The sequence below is a fragment of the Mobula birostris genome, chromosome 11 (genome assembly GCF_030028105.1).
Source record: "Mobula birostris isolate sMobBir1 chromosome 11, sMobBir1.hap1, whole genome shotgun sequence".
Classification (NCBI taxonomy): Eukaryota; Metazoa; Chordata; class Chondrichthyes; order Myliobatiformes; family Myliobatidae; genus Mobula; species Mobula birostris.
The window spans coordinates 103,394,535-103,416,291 of record NC_092380.1 but is presented as its reverse complement, the minus strand read 5'-3'; the positions used below and the strand labels follow the sequence as shown (position 1 = coordinate 103,416,291).

The 21,757-nt window shown below is 42.0% G+C and overlaps 1 protein-coding gene across 3 annotated transcripts in view; it reads left to right on the top strand.

Moving 5' to 3' along the window:
• LOC140205282 (SH3 and multiple ankyrin repeat domains protein 2-like) overlaps window positions 1-21,757 on the top strand; it is a 1,215,789-nt gene that overhangs the window by 1,152,603 nt on the left and 41,429 nt on the right. The window contains exon 19 of one of the 3 annotated variants that reach the window (XM_072272779.1): window positions 20,952-20,975. The exons of the other annotated variants lie outside the window; for them this stretch is intronic. Within the exon in view, the coding sequence (XP_072128880.1) occupies window positions 20,952-20,975 (24 nt within the window). The remainder of the gene's footprint in view (window positions 1-20,951; window positions 20,976-21,757) is intronic. 3 annotated transcript variants of the gene reach the window in all.

Here is a 21,757-nt window from a genome sequence, read left to right as displayed (position 1 = left end):
ACTAAGTGTAAGGTGATGGCGATGTCTAGGAAGAGGAATCCATCTAACCCCGACCTGTATTTTGGGAACTGCAAGCTGGATTTAAAGAAGGATCTAGTAATCCTTAGTGTTAACATTGACAGCAAGTTGGTATGGGATAAACACCTTTCCACTATTTCAAACAAGGCTGGACAAAGGCTTGGAGCCATGCGGAAAGTAGCATCCAAATTAGACAAAGAGGGCAGAGCCATGGTTTACAAAGCCCGGGTACGAAGTATCATGGAGTATGCCTGCTTGTCATGGATGAATGCCTCACAGAGTGTCCTCAGCCAGCTTGATTCCATTCGAAGAAAGGCTCTCAGGATTATAGGTGTAGATGAAGCCACAGCTCGTGAGAAGCTAGCCATCAGTAGCTTACACCACAGACGACAGGTTGCTGCAGCTAGTATGCTATACAAAATGCGCAGCAGCCTCAGCCCTGCAGACCTTCGTGCCATGCTGCCTTCACCTTATGAGAGACGGCGCACCACACGATCAAGTTTATCTATGCCTGCTCATGCTGTTTCTATGCCTGATGCGAGAACCTACGCACTGGATAGAAGCTTCCTTCACTGTGCTATCAGAATTTGGAATAGCCTTCCAGATGCTGTGGTTGGAAACACCTGCGACGATGGGGTCCAAGCCTTCAAGAGTCAAGTGCACAAACACCTATCATCTCTGGGAGGGAAGTCACATGCTTCTTCATAAGCTATCATGCAGGGGACCAGGATGGCAATGCTTGGTTGTTGGTAGGTAGGGTTAATACCTGACTTTCAAGAGCACTTGTGAGTTATGTTCCGGCTGGACTTAGTCCTTAAACTGCTGGAGAACAGTGTGGAAAGAACAGGGGCTGTTTTCTCCTGGTAGGGATTAGTTTTTATTCCAAGTGCTCCTGCCATGTTTTGTCACCCTGCAACCTTATTCTTCAATCTTTGAATTATGGAGGACAGCATGTGTATAAATGTCTCTCTCCAGCAGAATTCATCATGATCATCATGACTCCAGTATTTCTACTATTTTTTAATGTTTCTTAATTGTACATATGATTTTTTTTTTGTGTTCTATCGCTGAGCAGCAGTGAACCATCTGATTGGCCTATCAGAGTTCTCTTTGGGAACTAGCTGACTTGATCAGCATTTCTGATCTGGCTGTTGTTCACGATTGCACTTTAAAAAATGTCAAAATACTCAAATGTCAAAATAATATAACCGTGGCTGACAAGGGAAGTCAAAGCTAATATAAAAGCAGAAGAGAGGGCACACAACAAAGCAGGAAGGTAGAAGATTGGGAAGCTTTTAAAACCCTACAGAAAGCAACTAAAAGAATCATTAGGGAAAAGACAAAGTTTGAAAGCAAGCTTGCAAACTATATCACGGTGGATAGAAACACACACAAAAAGTGCTGGTGAACGCAGCAGGCCAGGCAGCATCTATAAGAAGAGGTACGGTCGACGTTTCGGCCGAGACCCTTCGTCAAAAAGCTTTTTCAAGTATATAAAAATAAAAGAAAGATGAGAGTGGATATAGTACTGCTAGAAAATGAGGCTGGAGAAATAATAACGGGATAAGGAGATGGCAGATGAACGAAGTGAGTATTTTGCATCAGTCGCCACTGTGAAAGACACCAGCAGTGTGCCAAGTATTGAAGGATATGAGAGAAGAGAAGTGAATGCAGTTACTATTACAAAGGAGAAGGTGCTCAAAAAGCTGAAAGACCTAAAGGTATGTAAGTCACCCAGACCAGATGAACTTCACACTACAGTTCTGAAAGAGGTAGAGAATGTGGAGGCATCAGTAATAACCTTTCAAGAATCATTGGACTCTGGCATGGTTCTGGAGGACTGAGAAACTGTAAATGTCATGCCACTCTTTAAGAAAGGAGGGAGGCAGCAACAAGGAAATTATAGACCAGTTAGCCTGACCTCAGTGGTTGGGAAGATGTTGGAGTCATTTGTTAGGGATGAGGTTACAGGGTGACACAAGACAAGATAGGACAAAGTCAGCATAGTTTCCATCAAGGAAAGTTTTATCTGATGAACCTGTTGGAATTCTTTCAGTAGAATAGATAAAGAGGGTGCAATGGATGTTGTATATTTGCATTTTCAGAAGGCCTTTGGCAAGGTGCCGCACATGAGGCTGCTTACCAAGTTAATAGGCCATGGTATTGCAGCAAAGTTACTAGCATGGTTAGAGCACTGGTTGATTGATAGAAGGCAGTGAGAGGGAATAAAAGGATCCTTCTCTGGTTGGCTACCAGTGACTAGTTCTGCAGGGGTCATTGTTGGGACTGCTTCTTTTTAAGCTGTATGTCAATGATTCAGATGATGGAATAGATGGTTTTGTTGCCAAGTTTGCAGATGATAGGAAGATTAGTGGAGGGGCAGGTAGTGCTGAGGAAACAGGAAGGCTGCAAAAGAATTGACAGATTAGGAAAAAGTGGCAAATTTAATACAATGTTGGAAAATGCATGGTCATGCACTTTGGTAGAAAAAATAAATGTGCAGAGTATTTTCTAAACAGAGAGAAAATCCAAAAATCTGAAAAGCAAAGGGACTTGGGAGCCCTTGTGCAGAACACCCTAAAGGTTAACTTGCAGGTTGAGTCCGCGGTGAAGAATGCAAATGCAATATTAGCATTCTTTTCAAAAGGTCTAGAATATGAGAACAGAGATGTGATGCTGAGGCTTTATAAGGCACCAATGAGGCCTCATCTTGAGTACCGTGAACAGTTTGGGTTCTTTATCTAAGAAATAATGTGCAGGCATTGGAGAGGTTTCAGAGGAGGTTCACAAGGATGATTCCGCGAATGAAAGGCTTATCATATGAGGAATGTGTGATGGCTTTAGGCCTGTACTCACTGGAATTTACAAGGATGAGAGGGGATATCATTGAAACCTTTCAAATGTTGAAAGGCTTAAAAAGAGTAGATGTGGAAAGGACGTTTCCCATGGTGGGGAGTCTAGGACAAGAGACCATAGCCTCAGGATAGAGGGGTGTCCATTTGAAACAGAGTTGAGGAGAAATTTCTTTAGCCAGAGGGTGGTAAATTTGTTGAATTTGATAGCACAGGCAGCTATGGAGGCCAGATGGTTGGATATATTCAAGGCAGAGATTGATACGTTCTTGATGGGCCATGGCAGCAAAGGTTATGGGGAAAAGGCCAGGAAGTGGGGATGAGGAGGGGGGAAAAAGGATCAGCCATGTTTGAATGACAGTGCAGACTCAATGGGCCAAATGGCCTAATTCTACTCCTATACCTTATGGTCTTATGATTGAGAGGTGATTGTAGTGAAACATGTAAGATCCTTAAGGGTGATGGCAGAGTAGATATTGAATTGTTTCCATGAAGAGCATCTTGAAATGAGAGCACTCAGTTGGAACTGAGGTGTGTAGGAACTGCTTCTCACAGAGGGTGATGAATAACCGCACCCAGAACAGGGAGCTGGCATGGAAGTGGAGATGAAGTCTAGATAGATCAGCCATAATTATACTGAATGCCAATGCAGACTTGAGGGGTCAAATGGAGTCGTAGAGTTGTGCAACATTGAAACAGATTCTTTAGTCCACACTGTCTATGTCAACTATCAAGCTTATCTATATTAATCACACTTACTTGCATTAATTCCATATTCTAGTATACCTTTGCTCACTCAGGTACCTGACCAGATGCCTCTTACTTGCTGTTGCTGTACCTGCCTCCTAGCAGCTCATTCCAGTTACTTGTGTGAAAAATTAACCTTTCAGATCTGTTTTAACTTCCTCCCTCTCACGTTAAATCTGTACCTTAGACATAGGAGCAAAATTCAGCTATGCAGCCCATGCAGTCTGCTATTCCATTCAATCGTGGTGGATTTCTTTTCCCTCTCAATCCCATTTCCCTGCCATTAACACGCTTACTAATCAAGAATCTATCAACCTCCACTTTGACTATACCTCTAATTTAGATGTCCCTCACATAGGGATGGACTCTGGTTATCTACTTTTCTATGTCTCTCGTTTTTATGCAACTTTTCATTAGTCCAGGTCATTTATAACTATTGTACAGCCAGTGGAGTACCTTAAGTAACAGGTGTGATCATTGCTTTATAATATCATAAGACCATAAGATATAGGAGCAGAATTAGGCCATTTGGCCCATCAAGTCTACTCCGCCATTTCATCATGGCTGATCCAATTTTTCCTCTCATCCCCAATCTCCTGCCTCCTCCAGTATCCCTTCATACACTGACAAATCAAGTCTATCGATTTTTGCCTTAAATATACATAAAGACAGTCTCCACAGTTGCCCGTGGCAAAGGATTCCATAGATTCACCACTCTCTGGGTAAAGAAATTCCTCCCCATCTCCATTCCAAAAGGAAGCCCCTTTCTACTAAGGCTGTGTCCTCTGGTCTTAGACTCTCCCACCAAGTAGCAAATGTATCCTCTCCACATTCCCTCTATAAAGGTCTTTCACCATTCAATCGATTTCAATGAGGTCACCCCTCATTCTTCTGAATTCTAGTGAATTTAGGCCCAGAGCCATCAAACGTTCTTCATGTGACAAGCTATTCAGTCCTGGGTTCATTTCCATGAACCTCCTTTGAACCCTCTCCAGTTTCAGCACATCCTTCCTAAGATGAGGGGCCAAAACCTACTCAAGATGTGAGGCCTCCCCAGTGCTTTGTAAAGTTTCATCATTATATCCTTGCATTTATATTCTAGTCCTCTTGAAATGAATGCTAACATTGCATTTGCCTTCCTTACCACAGGCTCAACCTACAAATTAACCTTTAGGGAACCCTGCACAAGAACTCCTAAGTCCCTTTGTGTCTCAGTTTTCTGTATTTTCTCTCCATTTAGAAAATAGTCAATCTTTTCATTTCTTCTACCTAAGTGCATAACCATACACTTCCTGACACTACCATTTCCTGAGCCTCTACCTTCTTGCCTATCCTTTCAGTGCAATTCTTATCCTAGGACATTGAGCTCCCAGCTATAGTCTTTCAGCCATGATTCCATAATGCCTATAATGTCATACCTGTCAATCTGCAACTGTACTGCAAGTTCATCTACCTTATTCTGTATATTGTGCTCATTCAGATACACCTTCAATCCTGTATTCACCTTCTTAGATTTTGTTGCACCATGCTCAATCTTTTGATTCCTAACTTTGTCTGAGGTCTTACCAATATCTGCTTTATGGTAAACAGTAGCTAAATTCTGCACGGCATTTCTCTAATGCAAAGGTTCCCTGTTGTAACATGAACAAAGACACTGCAGAGGAACTGAAGCTAGTGGATACAGAAATGTTGTATTCAACACAATGAGACACTCTTGAAGGAAGAGGCTTGTTTGACCCAATATTACATGACATTTTATATATGCTAAAGATCAAAGGTAATGGCAGATCAATTCTATAGTTACAAACCTTTGAACTGCATAAAATTTTCACACCTCCTTCTTTGCACCCACATTCCTGATGCCTAAAATAAATGTTAATTAGTATTGTCTGTTTTTCAACTAACTGGTGTTCACAGCACCAGGAAACTAATGTCCAGAGCTGCATTTTAAAGTTAATCTACAGTCCATGTTCAGGTTGATAGCTGAAATTAATATTTGCTATATACCCTTACCTCAGAATACATTTGCTACTTTTGTTATGCCATGGAGTCCATGGACCCCAGGTTTGGAATCCCTGCTCTAATGTGATGATGGTCGGAAAATCTATTTTGATGAAGGATAAATATTAACTGGTACACTGGGAATAATACCCCTGCTCTTGTGTGAAATACAGCAAAACTTAGTGCAGAATAGTGCAATGACTTCAATTTAACACATCATCTGAAAGACAAAACCCCTGACAGTGTGGCACTCCCACAATACTGCGGTAAAAGATATTCTAGAAATTTGACCTCCATTCTTTGTGACATTATTTACAAACCTCTGAGTCATAGACAAGAAGAAGTCACTGAGATCAGAGGTGTAAAGGGACATGAGAATGCAGAATCATGCAAGATTCTTTAAAGGTTACCTTGCAGGCTGAGTCAGTGGGAGGGAAGACAACTGCAATGTTAGGGCTGAGCACTCAATCTCAAGGAAGTGTGCTTATCCCACTGCTCTACTCCCCCTACACCCACAATGTGTAGCTGAGCACAGTTCAATTTTTTTTCCTCTCTGCGCTTTGTGGCACATTGGGTGGCAACCTTACCTTTTCTTTAGCATTTGTATAGTTTTTAACGAGGCCGAGTTGCTAGCTCAACACTCAACCCAGCAGGGATGGAAAGTGTGCATGGGTTGGCTCGAACCCTGGACCATTTGCCTCAAAGTCCAGTGCTGATGCCAGTACATCACTGCCCAGTTAACAGCTCAGTACCATCTATAAATTTGCCAATACATAGCTATTATTGGCAGAATTTAAGATGGTGCCGAGAACAACAAGATTCACAACATATGCCAGTGATATTAAATCTGATTCTGATTAATTTCAAGAGAACTAGAATATAAAAACAAGGATATAATGCTGAGGCTTTATAAGGCAATATTCACTGGAATATTGTGAGCAGTTTTGGGCCCATTATCTAAGAAAATATGTCCTGCCATTGGAGAAGATCCAGAGGAGGTTCACCAGAATGAAAGGGTTAACATATGAGCGTTTGATGGCTCTGGGCCTGTATTCACTGGAGTTTACAAGAGTAGGATAGATCAGCTGGTTGAGTGGTGTCACAACAACCTTGCACTCAACATCAGTAAGACCAAGAAATTGATTGTGGACTTTCAAGAAGGGGAACACACACCAGTCCTCATTCAGGGATCAGAAATGGAAAGGATGAAGAGTTTCAGGTTTCTGGGTGTCAACATCTCTGAGGATCTATTCTGGGCCTAACACATTGACACATTAACATATTAACATTTTTCACACAGAGAGTGGTGGGTGCATAGAATGCACTGCAAGTGACAGTGGTAGAGGTGGATACAACAGGGTCTTTTAAAAGACTCTTAGATACACAGAGCTTAGAAAAGTACAGGGCTATGCAGTAGTGAAATTCTAGGCAGTTTCTGGAGTAGGTTACATGGTCAGCACAACATTGTGGGCCAAAGGGCCTGTAATGTGCTGTGAATTTCTATGTTCTATGTAATTACAAAGTAGGCATGACAGTGGCTATATTTCGTTATGAGTTTGAGGAGAATTGGTATGTTGCCAAAAGCACTCACGAATTTCTACAGATGTATGGAAAGTACACTAACTGGTTGCATCAGTGTCCGGAATGGTGGAGTCACTGCACAGACAAAGCTTCAGAAAGTTGTAAACTCTACCAGCTCCAACATAGGCACTGACCTCTCCAACATCCAAGACACCTTCAATAGGCAGTGCCTTGAAATGGTGGCATATATTAATAAGGACTCTCATCACCTAAGACATGCTCTTTTCTCATTGCTGCCATCAAGAATGTGGTACAGGAGCCTGAGGGGACACATTCAACATTTCAGAAACAGTTCTTTTGCTCTGCCATCAAATTTCTGAATGGACAATGAACCCATGAACACTACCTCAGTACGGTTTTCTCTCTTTTTGCACTACTTGTTGAATTTAATTTTCTTTTTTTATATATACTACTTATTGTACTTTTTTTGTCATTATGTTTTGAAATGTACTGCTGCCACAAAACAAAATTCACAATATATGCCAGTGATATTAAATCTGATTCTGATTAATTTCAAGACGACTAGAATATAAAAACAAGGATGTAATGCTGAGGCTTTATAAGGCAATATTCACTGGAATATTGTGAGCAGTTTTGGACCCATTATCCTGCCATTGGAGAAGATCCAGAGGAAGTTCACCAGAATGAAAAGGTTAACATATGAACGTTTGATGGCTCTGGGCCTGTACTCACTGGAGCTTAGAAGATTGAGGGGTAGATCTCATCTAAACCTATCGAATATTGAGAGACCTAGATAGAGTCTACGTGTTCCCTATAGTGGGGGAGTCTAGTTCCAGAGGGCACAGCGTCAGAATACAAGGACATTCCTTTAGAATAGGGATGAAGAGAAGGGTGGTAACTCTGTGGAATTTGTTGCCACAGATAGCTGCAGTGGCCAAGTCACTGGGTATATTTAAGGTGGAGGTTGATAAGTTCTTGATTAATCAGGTCATCAAAGGAGAAAGCAGGAGAAAGGGATTAAGCGTGATAATAAATTTGCTTTGATGGGATGGCTGAGCAGACTTGATGGGCCAAAAGGCCTAGTTCTCCTATGTCTTATGGTCTTCTACACCATATGTTTATAGTCAATGAAGCCTTGTCATAGAGCTTCATTCAAAACTACTACTGTCGCTGTGAACTGCTACAGGTTTCAATATATTCACTGGCACGTTGAAATAAGTTGCTTTGTCTTTCATCTTTTGCTATTGCCTGATCAATGCTAAATATGCTGAGTTATATGGTCCTGATGTTGCTACTGGGTACCAGCTCCAGTGCTAGGAGATGGTATGACGCATTCCTGGCTGCTCAGTGAGCTGTGGCCTTTGTGGATACAGTAATATGTAACTAAGCTGGTCTGGTGACTGGTGGCAAATTGGAATCCTGCTCATCTTTATCCCATGGTCTCAGATCCTCCAGCTGCCTTCAGTTCTCTCATCTGCAAGTGAAAAAACACTTCCCAAGGAGCAACTGAGCTATTCTTCACAATTTCTTCAGGTTGGACTCAATCAACCTCTCCCCACTGTCTTAATGCCAATTTATAATGGGCATTATTAAGTCAATTTGGAAGACAAGCATGATGCACGTTGGTTATTTGTATTGCATTTGTCTTCAATAATCTAAACATCTGTTAATGTGAGTTTGTGCATTAAAGAATATTAAATTGTTTCAGTTCCGGCAGCAATTAATGCCAACACAAGAAGTACATGTCAGAGCATTCTCAGTAGTTACGCTTGGTCTAATAGTGAGGTACCAGAAGCTTTGTTCCTTTTACCCGTTATTGTTCCTTTCCCACTGGCTTTAACCATTTCCATGGCTGTATCATGTTCAGAAAGGCACACAATTCCAAAATATTTTTTCCCATGTAAGCAATTAAAAAACTGTAAAATGTACCCAGAGGGCTGCTAAATTTAGGAATAAAGTTAATCATTTGTGCATGAGTAATATTGTGCATAATTCATAAAAGGTTAGCATGCAGAGACAGCAAGTAATTAGAAAAGCTAACAATGTCATTGTTTATTGCAAGGGGAGTCAAATACAAAAATAGAGAGGTTGTGCTTTAGATTTGCTAGATCAGTGGTCCCCAACCTTTTTATCACTGTGGACTGGTTTAACATTGACAATATTCTTTGCGGACTGGCCAACGGCAGGGGGGGGCGTTGCCAATGGATGAGAGTAGCAGTCAAATACGTTGTGCTTACCCTGAGAAAGACTACCATGACCATGAAGCCTTGCGCGGGCACCAGTGCGCATGCGTGTACATCCCGATTTTTTTCTACAAGTCGTTTTTGGTGATTCTGTTCGCTGGGGGGGGCGGTGTTAATCACGACCAGAATATAGGTGATAAGAACTATAAGTCACTTATAAGTGACTAATACACTCAATTTCATTTCTAAAAGGGTTTATCTAACAAATTTAATATTAAACACACAGCACATATTTTCCCCGTATGAACATATAAAATCATTGCAACACACCAATATCGATGAATCAGTGGGAGCCCTGAGCTTGTTTTCCTGCAACAAGACGGTCCTATCGAGGGGTGATGGGAGACAGCGATACTCGAAGGGGGTTCCTTATGTCCAGTCTATTTCGCAATTCAGTTTTCGTTGCATTCATTGCAGAGATATGTTGGAAATGGAAGTAACGTTTTCAGTGCTTTCGTGGCTATCTCAGGATATTTAGCAAACAACAGGAATTCTGCAGATGCTGGAAATTCAAGCAACACACATCAAAGTTGCTGGTGATCGCAGCAGGCCAGGCAGCATCTCTAGGAAGAGGTACAGTCGACGTTTCAGGCCGAGACCCTTCGTCAGGACGAACTTCAGGATATTTAGCCTTGACTTTGATCCAGACTGCCAGCAGAGATGTTATGTAAAACATACTTTTCAGCCCGCCATCATTTACAACCTCGAGGAGTTGATCTTCTTCCCATGCTGACATGGATGACACGCCAGTAATAACCTTGCATGCGTAATGACCTCGCGTGCGTTCAAGTTCAACATTGGGCACGACAGAGAATGAGGAAAGGTGCAGCTGACTCATATCACCAAATTATATCGTTTCCTCGCAGCCCGGTGGCACATGCTTTGTGGCCTGGTACCAGTCCGCAGCCCGGTGGTCAGGGACCGCTGCCTTAGGCAGTCCCTTGGGAAGCAGGATGCAGGATTTTGGGGCAACACATTAGCATAGCGGTTAGTGTAATGCTATTATAACACCAGCAATCTGAGTTCAATTTCGCTGCTCTCTGTAAGGGTTCTGTAGATTCTTCCTGTGACCATATGGGTTTCCTCCAGGTACTCCAGTTTCCTCCCACATTACAAAGACGTGATAATTGATCGTGTGGGTATAACTGGGCTTGTCGGGCCTGAAATCCTGTTCCCATGACGTATCACTAAATAAATGAAATAAAAATCTTTTGCCTTCCCTCCAGTTTTGAGAGTTCTGAGGCAACTAATGAAACTGCTGAAGGAACCACAGGTTTGTCCACCACTGATGGGATGGGAGGGGGACACTTAGTGTGGTGGTGCACTCTTTACTCTGGGCTTAACCATGTACTTGATGCGTGATCTCAATATCTTCACAATTGCTCCTTCTCCATTTTGAGTTGTCATGCTCCAAGGATATCCAGGCATCAGTGAGTTGTAGCGTAGATTTCAGACTCTTTGAGAATATCCTTGAACCTTTGCTCTTGTCCACCTGTGTTCAGTATTGGTCTCCTTACTTAAGGAAAGACAAGCATATATTGAACCATTTCAGAGAAGGTTTATTAGACTGACCCTGTAAAAAGCAGGTTGTCTTATAAAGGTTGGACAGGCTAGGCACATATCTGCTCAAGTTCAGCAGAGTAAGAGGCAACTTCTGAACCAGAATCAGGTTTATTATTATTGATGTATGTTGTGGAATTTGTTGCTTTGTGTGTGATGTTAAAAAAAAGTACTGTAACTTACCATAAAGAATAAATAAATAAATAGTGCAAAAGAGAAATAGCGAGATAGTGTTCATGGGTTCATGAACCATTCACAGCATTCATGGGGTTGCAAGGTAGCATAGTGGTTAGCAATACAAGTGACCGGCATTCAATTCCCGCCGCTGCCTGCAGGGAGTTTCTACGTTCTCCCCATGACCACGTGGGTTTTCTCCGGGTGCTCCGGTTTCTTCCCACAGTCCAAAGACGTACAGGTTAGTAGGTTAATAGGTCATTGTAATTTGTCCTATGATTAGGATTAAATCGGCGCATTGCTGGACAGCGCTGCTGTATCTCAAATCAATCAATCAAGCAATAAATAAATAAATCTGATGGTAGAGAGGACAAAGCTCTTCATAAATGTGTGTGTGTCTTCATGTTCCTGTACCTCCTCCTTAATGATAGTGATGAGAAAAGGACATGCACCCAGTGGTAAGGATCCTTCTGTGATTGAAGCACTTAAGATCCTGAAGAACATGTGAAGAAAATGTTTCCATCTATGGGAGTATCTAGGATTAGGGTTCACTGTCTGAACAAAATATGGCTCACCCACAAGATAGCGGTGGCATAATTTGTTTTCTCTCTGAGAGTGTTTCAACTGTTCTTTCTCAAAGGACAGTAGATCCAATGTTTTGGAATATTTTTACAGAAAACTAGATGGTCACATGATTACTAAAGGGTGAGAGGTTACTGTGGATAGAATTTAGAGTTCAGAAACAGTTTTAATATCACTGGTATATGTCATGAAATGTGTTTTGTGTGTAGCAATAGTACATTGCAATACATAATTTTTTAAAAACTATGAATTGCAAGAAGAAATTTATATATAAAAATTAAACTAAGTAGTCATGCAAAAAAATGGAGCAAAAATGGAGTAGTGAGGTAGTGTTCTTGGGTTCGTTGTCCTTTCAGAAACCTGATGGTGGAGGGGAAGATGCTGTTCCTGAAATATTGAGCATGTGTCTTCAGGGTCCTATACCTTCTTGATGGTAGCAATGAGAAAAGGGCATGTCCTGGGTGGTGAGGGTCCTTAATGAAGGATCCCACCTTCTTGAGGCATCACCTTTTTAAGGTGTCTCGATGCTAGGTTAAAATTAGATCAGCCATAATCTTACTGAATAGGGGAGTAGGTCTGAGCGGCTGAATGGTCTACTTCTATTCCCAATTTTTATATTTGCATACTCAAACAGTACAGTTGAAGAAGGTCATGGTGCTTTTCAGCATTGATACTCCTGTGGCTTGGAAGTTAACCACATTTGTGTAGTTCTTCAAGTGCCAGGAGTTAAGCAAAAACTTCCCACAGTCAGTGGCTAGCTCAGTATAAAACCATCTGACTTCTTTAGGATGGAGTCGGGTCATCTAATGTTTCAAGGGCTCATTCACTCCTCACTAGTTTTGCTGGGATCAGACATCACATTAAGTATCTGTGATGGTGCAGCAGTCTAAGGCATGATAGCTGTAGCCTGCCTGTCTGTTCTGTCAGTGTGTCTCCATGTGGTAACATGAACACAAAATTGAACCAAACAGAAATCAACATCAAGACCTAACATCCGAGGAATGTGTGAGCAGGTGTCTTACTTTCTCAGTTCCTTTTTTTTTATCCTTGCTGACGTTCTGAGAATTAAAACATTGACGCCACCACTTTCAATAACATAGAACCTGGATTCTGCAGCCATTTAATATATGTGCACAACCCCCTTTCTAGGCAAACTTTCCTGTACCTTCCTCCACAATTCTCTTACAGCTATGAAGCTGTTAGCTTCCAGCAACTAATTGTTGCTCCAGAACGTTCTTTTGCTTCCACAGATGCAACTCGGCCCATTGAATTCTTCTAGCAGTTAATATTTTTTCTGCTCATGAAGCAATGTGTCAGCAAAGAATAATTGCCGGAGCTCTCTCTGCATCAGCAAAACTCTGATCACCGTTTAACTGATCTCTCAAAATTTGCTTTTGCTCCTCAAACACACTTTATTTACTTGTGCACAAGGAGGACTGCAAGGCCCCTCTGACTATTTTTGCTCTCTTTTTCCAGTAGTTACTTAATTTAATTTTTATATATATTTCCTTTTTCAATTTAGAGCTTTTTAAAATATATATTATGTGTTTCTAGGTACTGCTGCCACAAAACAACTGTTCACGACATAAACCTGATTTTGATTCTGAACTCTAAGTTCTACCCACAGTAACCTTTCACTCCTTAGTAATCATGCAATTGTCTAGCTTTGCCTTAAAAATATTCCAAGACAACGAGTATACAGTCCTTTGAGAAAGTACAGTCGAAAGACTCTTGACTCTCAGAGAGAAAACAAATTATGCCACCATTATCTTTTCTTTTTAAATCTTTTTATTAATTTTTCAAAATTATAAACTCAATAACAAAGTTGGTACAAAGAGATTGGAAAAATGTTCATCAGCATATATAAAATGAATTTTAAGTAACATAGATATAAAAGACTTCCAAACTCATAATGAAATTAAACATTAAAAAAAGAAATAAAAAGAAAAAAAATATATAAACAAAAAAAAAACCCAAAAGAAAAAGAGAAAAAAAACCCCAAAAAAAAGCAAAACAGGGCTAGACCAACAGCTTGTATCAGACACATTCAATAATGTCGTTAACTCCGCTCCTCTCATCATATAATTTAAGTTTAGAAAAAAGATTCCGAACTGTCAGATTTATGCCACCATTATCTTATGGGACGTTATAAGGCTGTGGCTTTATTAGGCACTGATCAGACCGCATTTGGAGTATAGTGAGCAATTGTGGGCTGCTTATCTAAGAAAAGATGCGCTTGTGTAGGAGAGGTTCCAGAGGAGATTCACAAGAATAATCCCAAGAATGAAAAGGTTACCTTAGAAGTGAGGCTGGAAGAATGGATGGGGTGGGGGGGGGGGGGGGAATATCTCATTAAAACCTATCAAACATTGCAAGGCCTAGATAGAGTGGACGTGGAGAAGATGCTTCCTTTAGTGGGGAGGGCTTAGGACCAGAGGACACAGCGTCAGATTACGAGTTTGTCCCTTTAGAACAGAGATAAGGAAGAACTTCTTCAGCCGGAATGTGGTGTGAATCTGCAGAATTCATTGCCACAGATGTCTGTGGGGCCAAGTCATTTGAGTATGTTTAAAGTGGAGGGTTGATGGGTCCCTGATAAGTAATGGTGTCACAGGTTACAGGTAAAAGCAGGAGAATGGAGTTGAGAGGGAAAATAAATCAGCCATGATAGAATGGCAAAACAGGCCCTGTAACTCAGAAGGGTAGGGCAAGGAAGAGGAGGGCAGTTGTGATAGGGGACTCGATAGTAAGGGGGTCAGATAGACGATTCTGTGGACGCAGTCCAGAGACCCGGATGGTAGTTTGCCTCCCTGGTGCCAGGGTCCGGGATATTTCTGATCGTGTCCAAGATATCCTGAAGTGGGAGGGTGAGGAGCCAGAGGTCGTGGTACATATAGGTACCAATGACATAGGTAGGAAAAGGGATGAGGTCCTGAAAGGAGAATATAGGGAGCTAGGAAGGGAGTTGAGAAAAAGGACCGCAAAGGTAGTGATCTCAGGATTACTGCCTGTGCCACGTGACAGTGAGAGTAGGAATGCGATGAGGTGGAGGATAAATGCATGGCTGAGGGATTGGAGCAGGGGGCAGGGATTCAAGTTTTTGGATCATTGGGACCTCTTTTGGTGCAGGCGTGACCTGTACAAAAAGGACGGGTTGCACTTGAATCCTAGGGGGACCAATATCCTGGCAGGGAGATTAGCGGGGGCTACTGAGGTGACTTTAAACTAGAATGGTTGGGGGGTGGGAATCAAATTAAAGAGGCTAGGTGTGAGGAGGTTAGTTCACAACAGGGGGACGGGAACCAGTGCAGAGAGACAGAGGGGTGTATAGTGAGGGTAGAAGCAAAAAGTACTATGGAGAAAAGTAAAAGTGGCAGGCCGACAAATCCAGGGCAAGCATTAAAAAGGGCCACTTTTCAGCATAATTGTATAAGGGCTAAGAGAGTTGTAAAAGAGCGCCTGAAGGCTTTGTGTGTCAATGCAAGGAGCATTCGTAATAAGGTGGATGAATTGAAAGTGCAGATTGTTATTAATGATTATGATATAGTTGGGATCACAGAGACATGGCTCCAGGGGGACCAAGGATGGGAGCTCAACATTCAGGGATATTCAATATTCAGGAGGGATAGACATGAAGGAAGGGGAGGTGGGGTGGTGTTGCTGGTTAAAGAAGAGATTAACGCAATAGAAAGGAAGGACATAAGCCGAGAAGATGTGGAATCGATATGGGTAGAGCTGCGTAACACTAAGGGGCAGAAGACGCTGGTGGGAGTTGTGTACAGGCCACCTAACAGTAGTAGTGAGGTCGGAGATGGTATTAAACAGGAAATTAGAAATGTGTGCAATAAAGGAACAGCAGTTATAATGGGTGACTTCAATCTATATGTAGATTGGGTGAACCAAATTGGTAAAGGTGCTGAGGAAGAGGATTTCTTGGAATGTATGCGGGATGGTTTTTTGAACCAACATGTCGAGGAACCAACTAGAGAGCAGGCTATTCTGGACTGGGTTTTGAGCAATGAAGAAGGGTTAATTTGCAATCTTGTCGTGAGAGGCCCCTTGGGTAAGAGTGACCATAATATGGTGGAATTCTTCATTAAGATGGAGAATGACATAGTTAATTCAGAAACAAAGGTTCTGAACTTAAAGAGGGGTAACTTTGAAGGTATGAGACTTGAAATAGCTAAGATAGACTGGCAAATGACACTTAAAGGATTGACGGTGGATATGCAATGGCAAGCATTTAAAGGTTGCATGGATGAACTACAACAATTGTTCATCCCAGTTTGGCAAAAGAATAAATCAAGGAAGGTAGTGCACCCGTGGCTGACAAGAGAAATTAGGGATAGTATCAATTCCAAAGAAGAAGCATACAAATTAGCCAGAGAAAGTGGCTCACCTGAGGACTGGGAGAAATTCAGAGTTCAGCAGAGGAAGACAAAGGGCTTAATTAGGAAGGGGAAAAAAGATTATGAGAGAAAACTGGCAGGGAACATAAAAACGGACTGTAAAAGCTTTTATAGATATGTAAAAAGGAAAAGACTGGTAAAGACAAATGTAGGTCCATGCAGACAGAAACAGGTGAATTGATTATGGGGAGCAAGGACATGGCAGACCAATTGAATAATTACTTTGGTTCTGTCTTCACTAAGGAGGACATAAATAATCTTCCAGAAATAGTAGGGGACAGAGGGTCCAGTGAGATGGAGGAACTGAGCGAAATACATGTTAGTAGGGAAGTGGTGTTAGGTAAATTGAAGGGATTGAAGGCAGATAAATCCCCAGGGCCAGATGGTCTGCATCCCAGAGTGCTTAAGGAAGTAGCCCAAGAAATAGTGGATGCATTAGTGATAATTTTTCAAAACTCGTTAGATTCTGGACTAGTTCCTGAGGATTGGAGGGTGGCTAATGTAACTCCACTTTTTAAAAAAGGAGGGAGAGAAAAACCGGGGAATTATAGACCGGTTAGCCTAACGTCGGTGGTGGGGAAACTGCTGGAGTCAGTTATCAAGGATGTGATAACAGCACATTTGGAAAGTGGTGAAATGATCGGACAAAGTCAGCATGGATTTGTGAAAGGAAAATCATGTCTGACGAATCTCATAGAATTTTTTGAGGATGTAACTAGTAGAGTGGATAGGGGAGAACCAGTGGATGTGGTATATTTGGATTTTCAAAAGGCTTTTGACAAGGTCCCACACAGGAGATTAGTGTGCAAACTTAAAGCACACGGTATTGGGGGTAAGGTATTGGTGTGGGTGGAGAGTTGGTTAGCAGACAGGAAGCAAAGAGTGGGAATAAACGGGACCTTTTCAGAATGGCAGGCGGTGACTAGTGGGGTACTGCAAGGCTCAGTGCTGGGACCCCAGTTGTTTACAATATATATTAATGACTTGGATGAGGGAATTAAATGCAGCATCTCCAAGTTTGCGGATGACACGAAGCTGGGTGGCAGTGTTAGCTGTGAGGAGGATGCTAAGAGGATGCAGGGTGACTTGGATAGGTTGGGTTAGTGGGCAAATTCATGGCAGATGGAATTTAATGTGGATAAATGTGAAGTTATCCACTTTGGTGGCAAAAATAGGAAAACAGATTATTATCTGAATGGTGGCCGATTAGGAAAAGGGGAGGTGCAACGAGACCTGGGTGTCATTATACACCAGTCATTGAAAGTGGGCATGCAGGTACAGCAGGTGGTGAAAAAGGCGAATGGTATGCTGGCATTTATAGCGAGAGGATTCGAGTACAGGAGCAGGGAGGTACTACTGCAGTTGTACAAGGCCTTGGTGAGACCACACCTGGAGTATTGTGTGCAGTTTTGGTCCCCTAATCTGAGGAAAGACATCCTTGCCATAGAGGGAGTACAAAGAAGGTTCACCAGATTGATTCCTGGGATGGCAGGACTTTCATATGAAGAAAGACTGGATGAACTGGGCTTGTACTCGTTGGAATTTAGAAGATTGAGGGGGGATCTGATTGAAACGTATAAGATCCTAAAGAGATTGGACAGGCTAGATGCAGGAAGATTGTTCCCGATGTTGGGGAAGTCCAGAACGAGGGGCCACAGTTTGAGGATAGAGGGGAAGCCTTTTAGGACCGAGATTAGGAAAAACTTCTTCACACAGAGAGTGGTGAATCTGTGGAATTCTCTGCCACAGGAAACAGTTGAGGCCAGTTCATTGGCTATACTTAAGAGGGAGTTAGATATGGTCCTTGTGGCTACGGGGGTCAGGGGGTATGGAGGGAAGGCTGGGGCGGGGTTCTGAGTTGGATGATCAGCCATGATCATAATAAATGGCGGTGCAGGCTCAAAGGGCCGAATGGCCTACTCCTGCACCTATTTTCTATGTTTCTATGTTTCTATGTAAGCTGAATGGCTTAATTCTGCTCCTATGTCTTATGATCTGAACAGAGTAATGCCTTTTTTAATAAAGAATTGACTAGCAGTTATCAATTAGTAACCTTTTGCATGTTCAAATTCCTTATTAGGAAGATCTCAATACCAGTGTAAAAACTAGGTAGAAACTACAAGCTGACAACTGTTGATATTTTGAAGTTAGTAAAGTAATTGAAGGCACTCACTCAACGATTCAGGAACAGCTTTTTCCCCTCTGCCATCTGTATTCTGAATGGACATTGAACCCATGAACACTACCTCACTACTTTTATTTCTAATTTTGCATTACTTATTTAATTTAACTATATACACACTTACCGTAATTCACAGCTTTTTTTCTGTTATCATGTATTGCATTGTTGTGCTGCTGCAAAGTTAACAAAGTTCACGACATATGCCAGTGATAATAGTTCCTGATTCTGAGATAGCTTAGATATAGGTTGACTGTATGTCCATATGCGAAGCTGGGCTGTACATAAGGTGACTGACAGGAAATAATAAAGTAGTGCTGGAGTTAGTGAGTGGATGTGTTGATCAGCCTTATTGCTTGTGGAAAGTAACTGTTTTTGAGTCTGGTGGTCCTGGTGTCTATGCTACATAGCCTCCTCCCTGATGGGAATGGGATAAACGGCCCATCTGGAGTGTGGTGGGTTCCATCATGATATTGCAATACTGATGAAGGGTCTGGGCCCAAAACATCGACTTATTATTCCTTTCCATGGATGCTGCCTGACCTGCTGAGTTCCTCCAGCATTTTGTGTGTGTTGGTCCAGTTGCTGTTGAGAGTAACAGGTGACTCTTTATCAACAGAATCTCTCATCGTATCCCCACAATATGCAGAGAAATGATATTACAGTTTTTGGTGTTCTTAGTCAGCAGATTTTCAGCAGTAGACACTTAAAACATGCACCAAGTGCTTTTGTTGCCAGATTTATATAAGAAGCATCCACAAGAGAGTCCAGTGGTGGGTGCTTGGGAACATACTGCCAGAGGTGGTAATGAAGGTAAGTACAACAAGGCATTGAAGAGACTCTTACAGTAGATAGGCACATGAATATGCCTGTAATGGAGGGCTATGGACTTTATATAGGTAGAAGGGACTAGTTTAGTTCCCTACCTCTCTCTGTTCTGACAATTAACCTATTTGTTGACACTTAATGCAACACATACAAAATAGTGAAGGAACTCAGCAGGTCAGGCAGCATCTATGGAAAGGAAGGGGGAAGATGCCAGAATAAAAAGGTGAGATTAGGGGGAGGAGTTAGAAGGTGATAGGTGAAGCCAGGTGGGTAGGAAGGGTACAGGGCTGGAGAGGAAGGAATCTGATAGGAGAGAAGAGTGGACCTGGATTCTGTGGCCAGTTAACACATCAAAGATCTGCAGATCCCATTCCTATGTAAACTTCCCTGCATCTCCCCCACAATTGTACCATGAAGTTGAACTCACCAATGTCCAGAAATTTAATTTTGCTCTAAAACATCCCTTTGGCTCCACAGGTGCTGCTTGACCTGTTGAAAAACATCCTGGTCACACGGTGTTGTGTAGTACATATATCGTAAGGGAACTCTGGGCCTGAATACTTTCTGTGAGCTTAAGACATCCATAAGTCTGAGTTGTAATAACTGGACCAGGGTCCAATTTACCCAGACTGGTGCCAGTGATCCTTCCTTCCGAGATTTCGTATCAGTGACAGGTCTATTCTACCAAAAACAGGTGGCATGGTTAGCATTGTGTAGCAGTTAGCATAACACTATTACACCAGCTTTTGATACCCACTGCAGTTTGTAAGGAGCTTGTACGTTCTTCCCGTGATCATATGAGTTTCCTCCGGATGCTCCAGTTTCTTTCCACATCCCAAGAGACATGTGAGTTGGGGGTTGTGGCTGTGCTATATTGTGCCCGAAGCTCAGCAACATTTGTGGGCTGCACAGCAATATCGTTGCTGAATTGATTTGACGTAAATGACGCATTTCACTGTATGTTTCGATGTAGCTGTGATAAATAAAGCTAATCTTTCATCTTTTCCTTATCTCTAAAACCTATTTTTCAACACTGCCCAGGAATTTGTTTAGAGAGTCTCCATCCACTAAAATCAACCGGTGAAAGTAGATCAGAGCCCTGACTTACTTGTTGATAGAGTTGATGCATCACAGGTCAAGGCACCAGAGATGGAGGCGTTCTCGTTACGCTCCTAAGCCAAACCAATCTGGGGAAGCAAATGCAATGTTAACATTCATTTCAAAAGGAGTAGAATATAAGAACAAGGATGTATTGCTGAGGCTTTATAAAGCGTTGGTCAGATTGCACTTGGAGAATTGTGTGCAGTTTTGGGTACCTTATCTAAGAAAGGACGTGCTGGCATTGGAGAAGATCCAGAGGAGGTTAACAAGAATGATCCCAGGAATGAGAGAGTGAACCTGTGGGCAGTATTTGATTGCTCTAGGTCTGTACTCACTGGAGTTTAGAAGAATGGGGGGGTAGGGGAGGGATTTAATTGAAACCTACCAAATGTTGAAAGGCTTAGATAGAGTTTACATGGAGAGGATGTTTCCTTTAGTAGGGGAGGCTGGGACCAGGGGGCACCACCTCAGAATACAAGGAGGTTGATAGACTCATGATTAGTTAGGTGCCAAAGGTAGCGGGGAGAAGGCAGGAGAACAGGGTAGAGAGGAATAATAAATCAGCCATGATGGAACGGTGGGGAAGACTCGATGGGCCGAAAGGTTAAATTCTGCAGCTATGTCTTCTGAATTATGAAAGAGATTTCACTGTCAATCAGCAACAGAATATGCAATCATTAAAACATATTTACCTCCTTCTCTTTCACTTTCCAAGCAACGCTACGGAAAAAGAGGACCGGTAAGTGAATGAAATCAAAGGCATACTGTGCTGCAACTCTGCAGGATAAAGCGTGTTCCAAGTTCAACATTATTGTCATTTGCCTGTGCTGGAGTTCAACTGGAAATAAGTGAGATCTCACACTGGCTTCCAATCAGTTGTGTGGTGGAGCCTCCCTGCTGAGTAGATTAGGAATTTGTACATGTACTACCCGTGATTCAGGGCAGAATGACACCATTCCATAAATCCTTTGAGGAGCCGAGCACAGTTACGAATGTTATGAATGGTTACTATGCTCACGGCGAATTTCATGCTCTGCTATTTTAATGGAATTACGTATTCATGAGATGACATCCCTTTTACTCCTCTTCTTAATTTCATCATTCAGAGCAGTCCAAAAGCTATAGATGCAATCACACTCTGATTTCTTGTATTTCAGGATTTCAGAGTGCTCTTTTGTAACGAGATCCACGTGCTACAGAGCATTTCTACTTAATTATAAACCTTTCTAAAATTCCCAGTGGTGCAGCATGTGCTTGCCATGAAAATAGCATCCTATTGAATTATTCATATTCTTCTGGAAACCTGCACAATTGTTTGTCCAATTTGATACTTATTAATCTAATCAAAACACAAAAGCTCCCATTTATATAGGTACAGTTGTCAAGTTCCTTTGATCATCATTCTATATGTTTCATTAGTTGTTGACTTAATAGGGCCATTACAGTTGCTGCAAAATACCAACCAGCAGTTGATCTTTGCTTCCAGGGATCCAGGCAGGAGAAGTTTAAAAGCTACAGACT